General features: G+C 38.5%; 1 protein-coding gene across 1 annotated transcript; it reads right to left on the bottom strand.

Moving 5' to 3' along the window:
* Nucleotides 1-7,286: 7,286 nt before the first annotated feature.
* On the bottom strand, nt 7,287-7,586 carry LOTGIDRAFT_130240 (hypothetical protein; the record flags this gene model as incomplete). The annotated part of the gene is made up of 2 exons (XM_009065151.1): nt 7,287-7,445; nt 7,476-7,586. Coding segments are annotated over 2 exons (270 nt in total), but the record flags the coding sequence as incomplete, so codon positions are not given.
* Between the last annotated feature and the right edge of the window lie 292 nt (nt 7,587-7,878).

The raw sequence follows: 7,878 nt of genomic DNA, 5'->3' as shown, positions 1-7,878 counted from the left end.
GCCATCATGAACTAATTGAATAATATAAAATATATGTTTCTGTTATTATCATGGCAGATGTTTATGTGAACTTGTCATCACAATAATATCTGAAATGCCACCAGATGTTTATATAATGGTACATGACAATAAGTTTTGTTCTGCTTCCATATTTCATATCTAGTATTTTAACTCTTATTATCACTTGATGCCACTTTTCATCAATAAATGCTTCCTCATGGATGGGGGTGTTGGCAATATTTTTTTTTTCTTGTGATATAACAATTATTGTGATCAGTTACGTACCTTGAACTTTTAAAATGCATTGGTATTATAAACTCGCTTCTTTTTACTTTGTAGGCACATTTCTATTTTTAGTATTTGTTTTGGTTATTCTTCTACACACCTGGTACCACTTTTCAATATGAATACTTACTCACTTATGATCGATAAACATCCTCATGTGAAAAGTTCATTAGCTGCTACCAATGCTTCGCTAAAATGTTGTTTGGATTTTGGCTTGCGGTTCTGATCGTAAATACCAGTGGGCCTACAATCTACATGTTTTTGTTATTGATAATCATTAAAATGCCATGATTCGTTTTCTCTTCTTTTCCTCCCATTACGAAATATATCAACTTTTTTAGTGTTTACAGTTAGATCCCACTTTTTTGTATACTCTGATAATGAATTAAGTAAATTCTGAAGACCTTCAGGAGTTTCTGAGAGCAAAACTTTGTCATCAGCATACATTAAAAGAAAAAGATTCATGGTGTTAATAGAAATAGACTGACAATTATTACTATTAAAATGAGACTCGATATCATTAATATATAGTGAAAAAAGCAGGGGTGCTAAAATCTCACCCTGTAAAAGCCCGGTTGAACAGTTCTGATAAGTCGCCATTAACTTTAACGGAACACTTTACTTTTTCGTATAAGGACCGAATAGTTTTAAGAAGTTTTCCATTTACTCCTTCCTGTATGAGTTTATACCATAAATTGGCTCTATTTACAAAATCGAATGCTTTTTTGTAATCAACGAAACAGCAATATGACCTCTTCTTATATTTAAGGGTACGATTAATTAACGACTGTAAAACAAAGATTGCATCAGTAGTTGATAAGTTTTTACGGAAACTAAACTGGGATGTTGTTATAATTTCATGTGTCAAATCGAAATGTAATAACCTGTTATTTATAATAGATGTAAATAATTTAGCCATACAGCTAATGATAGTAATACCACGATACTTTTCGGGATTGGAAGGATTCCCACTCTTAAAAACTGGTATAATATTACCTATACTCCACGATGGTGAAAAATGACCTGTATCTAGTATGTTATTGAATAGCAGTAATAAACATGGTACAAGCTGTACCTTACAGTTAATAACTCATTTAAGATCTGATGGTGCAAATTGATGCTGTCAGTGTCCACAATGCACATAAAAAATTTAGAAAACCACTTTACAATCCCTTAAAGATATACTCAGTGTTCTAAAAATAACATTCATATTGAGACATGATTTTTAAATCCAATTCAACAAAATTCAGGTAATATGGGGCTTTAAGAGCTTTTCCCCAATTTCAAAATATCATAACCATTCCTCGACACTTGAAAAAGGATAATATTTCGAAAACCGGTTCGTGTCAATTGCGTAAGTTTTTGTTTTACTTGTTATAATTTTTCACATCATTGTTAGCGTTATTTATCACCTAAATATATATTTTTCCATTTTTCATCATAACTTTCATCTTACTTTATATATCCCCAAACCCAGTTTGACTTATTTGCATAATTTGATCCCTACATTTTCACGCTAGCATATACAGTTTCCTCCTGTTACGTCCGCTGTACATTCCCTTTCTAACCTCAAGTTATTTTCATTATGCTCCCCAACTACACCAACCACTGGCAAGAAGCCAGACATAGAAACACTAATCGTCAACCAAACCAATATCACGTACTCTACAACGGCCCTGTCTTCCATCGACCTCTACCACCTACCAATCGTCGACCACCCAACCCATTCAGCTATATCACACCCCATCGCCGACCTACCTACAACACAGCCTACCAATTAAGAGGTAACCATCGACCTGACCAACAACAGAAACGACTACAAGCCCACCGACGCCAACCAGTCCCCACTCATAAGGAGGACGAACCCTTTGTGACCCTATCTGAGTTGGATAGTTTTATACGCCCAGCAATGAAAACATCAGCTGTTGACGCGAATATTAGATCCCTTAATCAGACATGGCTCTCTAAGGTTACGCAGGTCCTGATCGACCATTACCAAACCACACTTCAAGAGAAGCTGACCACCATTCGTACCAATACTTTATCATCACCTGCCGTCGACCGCATTGTCTCTCATGCCCTGTCCTAGGCCCATCGCTCCTATGGGAAACGTCTCACTCAAGCTGTAATCACCAAATTCTACCAAACAATCAACGAACCAAAAACCAGAGTAACCATATCTCTACCAACTGAAATGGACACTACACCTGCACCATCTAGAGCCACCACGCTGCCGAACCAAACCCCTACTTTTCACCTACTCCTAGTCCAGCAGACATAGGTAAACGCTCTCGTAGAGAGGGCACTCCCCTTCTCTTTTCACTTTCAGACTCGTCTTCCCTTCCACACCATCTGAATCTTCACCACGTGATCCAGGATCCGCCAACCTTTCTTCTTTCTGTGCGTTTTTGGACCAGCAAACCACCCCTCAGTCTCCATCCAAGTCGAGACGTGTATCCAGACCTTCCCCCCCACCCCCCCTCGAACCAGATCCCAGTCCGTTCCCAATGCTACAATTCTAACAACTACCTAACCAGTACCAATCACACTGTCGACGACCATTATATCCGCTACCAAACCGTATTATCACCAAACCAAGGACAAATCATTATGGAAACTACCTGCTCTAAAGAAATCTACCTTAATAATTGGATCATCTAACCTGAATCGAATTACCAAAACCAGTTCAGACACTCTAATACATTCTTACCCCGGTGCCCAAATCCACCACATACAGACAATCCTGAAGTCATACGACCATGATCCCAAACCTACTACCATTATTCTTCATGTAGGCCTCAACAACCGTGATCAGCTACCAAAGACCTCCTTTAACCAAGACCAGAAATTAAACGCCACAGCCAACAAAACCTTCCCAAACTCCAAGATCCTCTTCACATGTATACCCATTTCAAATAAAATCTCGAAGAAAGCACAACAGAACCTCAGCACTCTCAACAACATGATGATGGAGTCCAGTATCAACAGCGCAACAATCTTACCACCCTACGAAGAAGAATTCGAACCAGTTGATAATCTTCATTGGTCTCCAGAAACAGCTAACAGCATGTATTTGTTTTGGATACACCAGCTTCAAGCATCGAGCAAGTCTTTAAACTAATTACTGGGGATAAAAATACTGAGAGGCCACCGCTAGGCCAAACTGTAGTTAACTTGAGCCGCAAAATTCTCACACTCCTTCAGCATTCAATCTTAGACCGTGGACTTAAATTTATTCCCACACCAAAGATAGCTAACTTGAATTATCTCCGACCATCCATTGAACGATTTCAACGAAATCTTAGCTGCACATATTTTTTTCGAAACCACCCCCACGTGGTGCTAGAACAATGTTTATTCCTAAATCCATGTGGACACCCCCTCAGGCCGCCATCCATCCTGAAATATTGAAAGCATTTGCGAGTATGAATAGCCAAACAGTGAACCTTTCCATAACACACGAAAACCCTAATCTCACACGAGTGGAACGTGAAGCGTTAAACTTACTTAAGAAAGACGATAGCATTGTTATTAAAAAGAGTGACAAAGGTCCATGTTGTGTCATTCTGAATAGGGAGGATTACGTTTCAGAGCAGAGAATCAACTGAATAATCCTAAACATTATGCCATTTTACCGAAACCAATTTTCAAAGAAACTGCTAACATGATTAACAATATTCTTGCCGATTTAGTCAAAACTAGTTATCTCAAACAGAAACAATATGACTATCTGTCTGCCAAACCTGATTGTCACGAGAGACATTTGTACACTTTGCCTAAAATCCATAAGAATCCAACCAAGGAGTGGTTTATCTAGAATAAAATCCCCAAAGGCCGCCCGATTATATCTGACTGTGGTAGTGAGTCATATGCAGTGTCAGAATACATTGATCATTTCTTACTACCTCTAGCATGTCAACATCGCGCCTACCTTAAAGACACAACCGATTTTGTCAATAAAATAAAAAATCTTCGAGTTCCCTCTAATGCTATTTTAATTTCTATCGACGTTTCTTCTATGTATACCAATATCGATAACACTACTGGTCTAACGGCAGTTCGTAAAGCTTTTAATAGAAACCCAGATCCAAACAGACCCGACGATGAAATTCTACAGCTTTTAGAGATTTGTCTTAGTCGAAACGATTTCACATTTAATGGTAAAACATATTTACAAACTTCAGGGACAGCAATGGGCAAACGATTCGCCCCTTCGTACTCAAATCTCTTCATGGCAGAGTGGGAACGTGAGGTGTTGCCCCTCTGTCCATTTGACCCACTTTTTTACGGACGCTTTTTGGATGACATTTTTATGGTTTGGACTTATTCTATCGAACAGTTTTGGGAATTCTTTGAAATTCTCAACAACCACCATCCTTGTATCAAACTAACCGCAAACGTGAGTGACAAAAACATAGACTTTCTCGATACCACAGTCTTTAAGGGAGATTCCATAGCAGAAACAAATAAACTGGATATTAAAATGTATTTCAAAAAAACTGATACTCTATCTGATAATCTAATTCCTATAGTTTCTCTGGTATTAAGCAGTAGTTCAATTGCTCGCTTGCTATCAGGTGGTAAAAGCACAAAACACTCAACACTTTTCCTCGATTTCTCTCCAGATATCACCATATCGATTCTGTAATAAGAAAATAAATCTTGAAAGTAATTTAACTGAATTGAAAAAACCAGAAGTCAAATGATTCTACAGGAAATAATGTTTTAGAAAGTTGAGACTGTAAATGCCTACATTTCACAAACAGATGTGGTTTTACAAATGCTGTTTCTTGAGATACGATGCAAAACGAAAATAATGCCATGCATATTGTTTAATTGTTAAATCCAATCTTCAGATAAATTACCTATTAGCAAATAACTGGTCTACTTTAGACAATGCTAATGTAATTTCTTCATTTCTATCTTCATTCCATACAGGTCTGTTCACATAGTCGTCAACGTTGAGCTCTGTAACTTCTGCTCGTCTTCGTTTGTTGAACAGAATCAACCTGCAGACTGTTAGTTTTGCCAGCTCACTCCAGTCATGTAAATTTGATGAAGCTTGTACCAGTTTATGAGAAAACTTCTTCATCTGTTCTATTATATATTCTCGAAGTAATTTCAGATCTTCAGTTAGAGGTATTATGTGTGATCGCTTTCTTTTTTCAATATTGTACATCTTAGTACAAACAGAATTAACCCGGAAAGTCCACTCTGCTTCAAAAATCTTCTGGAAACTAGAAGCCTCTTTTTTCTTCTGCTCATCATTATTCCTTAAAGCCTGACCAACTTTCACCTGAATAATGTGTCCCTATACGTGTCCTGTGTTCTTTCCCAGAGAAAGTACCGGTTTCTCACGATCATGGGATAAATGTTTTGCACATTTCACTACTAGATCAAAATTTTCTAGTTTCACTAGAGAATCCACATTAATGATGTCAACTGGTTTTTCTTTTTTTGCTTCTTTTACCATGGTGCCCAAGGTCCGTGCAGCGTTGCTCACTCTCTATATGTCACTAGATTTTTGGGCAGATACATCACCAAGTGATTCTAGTTTTAGAAGTGAAAATTTCTTGATCAATGTATCAGTCATGATCAATTCCTTGATCTCATCATCCCTAAGTCTCTCAAAGAATGAAATAAGTTGCTCTTCATTGTCATCTTCTATTAAGGCACTGTAGAGCAAATTTTTACCTCGTCTTAAAATATTTTTAAAAATCAGATTCTTTTTTTTCTTTGTTGAAGTAATAATTGAAAACTTGACATTTTTTCTTATGGTGCCATTAGTTTGAACTAAAGACGAATTGACACGATAAATAATCCCCTGGTTTATTCTCTTTTATACTGGATCTTCTTTCAACTACCAAAAATCCTTCTATATTCTTTAAAACATTGATATTATGTTTGAAGGTCAATTGTTCTTTGTTTAGATCTTTTAGGGAGAATACGAATGCTGCTTACTTAAACCTCATCCTTGTGAACACTCAGTAAATGGCGTGATATTTTTGAGCTGATCCCCTTACCACAGTACGTACAATAATTAATTTTATCGTATATTTGCTTACAGCCTTCTTTTATTTTTCCCCGCTGCTTCACGCCAAATACTTTGGAAGATGTTGTATTCTGTGGAAATTCAGCTAGTTTACCTTCATTTCCACTATTTTGCTGATGCAGGGATGAGAAAAGTCTCCCATCTTGAAAAGGTATCTCATCCGATTCTTCTGCACTATCACTCACGATCGCAGAATCCAATAAGTGATTTTCAGGACTGGCCTCTGTCTTTTGCATTTTGATAGAAGAGTGAAAGTCACTTTCATGGTCATCTGTTTCATTATCATCTGCTTCAGTATCGTGGGTAGGATCATAATCTGGATCTCCGATGTTACTGCTGTCAGAAAACACAGGTGAGGATGGATGTGGTACATCAATATCACAACTGACCTATCCAAATAAGTCAACAAACCTTGCATCCAAAGTAGACAAATCACTCTCTTGAATTAGTGGTATACCGCATGGTATGCCTGTAGGCGAAACGCAGACACTGGGGACTTCACCGACACTGGATTCTTCACCGACACTGGGATCTGTACCAACACTGGGTTCTTCACCGACCTTGGGATCTTCACCGACACTGGGTTCTTCATTGACACTATGTTCTTCATTGACACTATGTTCTTCATTGACACTGGGTTCTTTACTGACACTGGGATGTTAACTGACACTGGGTTGGATCACTGACTGTGGGTGGATCACGGACTGTGGATGAATAACTCACTGTGGTTAAATAACTGACTGTGGTTGAGTCACCAACTGTGGGTGGATCACTGATTGGTGGATCACTGACTGTGGGTGAATCACTGACTGTGCTCAGATCACTGGATGTGGGTGGATCACGAACTGTGGTTGAATCACCGACTGTGGGTGGATCACTGACTGTAGGCGAATCACTTACTGTGGGTCGATCACTAACTTTGGATGCTTGACTGTGGATGGATCACTGACTAAAGGTGGATCACTGACTGTGGGTGGATCACTGACTCTGGATGGATCACTGACTGTTGATGGTTCACTGACTGTGGATGGTTCACTGACTGTGGATGGTTCACTGACTGTGGATGGATCACTGACTGTGGGTTGATCACTGAATGTGGTTTGATCACCTACTGGATTAGTTACTCTCAATGCTTGACTGACTGTGTGTGTTGTACTGATAGTGGCTGGATCGCTGAAAACTGGTGAATCACTGACAGTGGATGCTTTACTAACATTTGGTGGATTGCAGACTCTAAGTGGTTCACTGATGGGTGTTTCACAAATTTTTGGTGGTTTAATTACCATTGCTGGTTGACTAACTGTTGATGGTTGATTGACTGCAGATTCTCTAACAATCTGTTGTTCACTGAATGAGCGTGGACAATGGACTGTGGATGCTACATTGTCTGTTTGGCCACTGAATGTTGGGTTAATATCCATTGGGACAGTGACTGTAGGACAATTTACCAGTACGGGAATTCCCCATTCCATTTCATTTCATGCGGAAAGTGCGACCAAATTGAAAGTCCCAAAAAGACCTAAACACCCTACATTCATAAA

The sequence above is a fragment of the Lottia gigantea genome, assembly GCF_000327385.1.
Source record: "Lottia gigantea unplaced genomic scaffold LOTGIsca_68, whole genome shotgun sequence".
NCBI classification, from domain to species: domain Eukaryota; kingdom Metazoa; phylum Mollusca; class Gastropoda; family Lottiidae; genus Lottia; species Lottia gigantea.
This window is presented reverse-complemented; position numbering and strand designations above follow the sequence as displayed.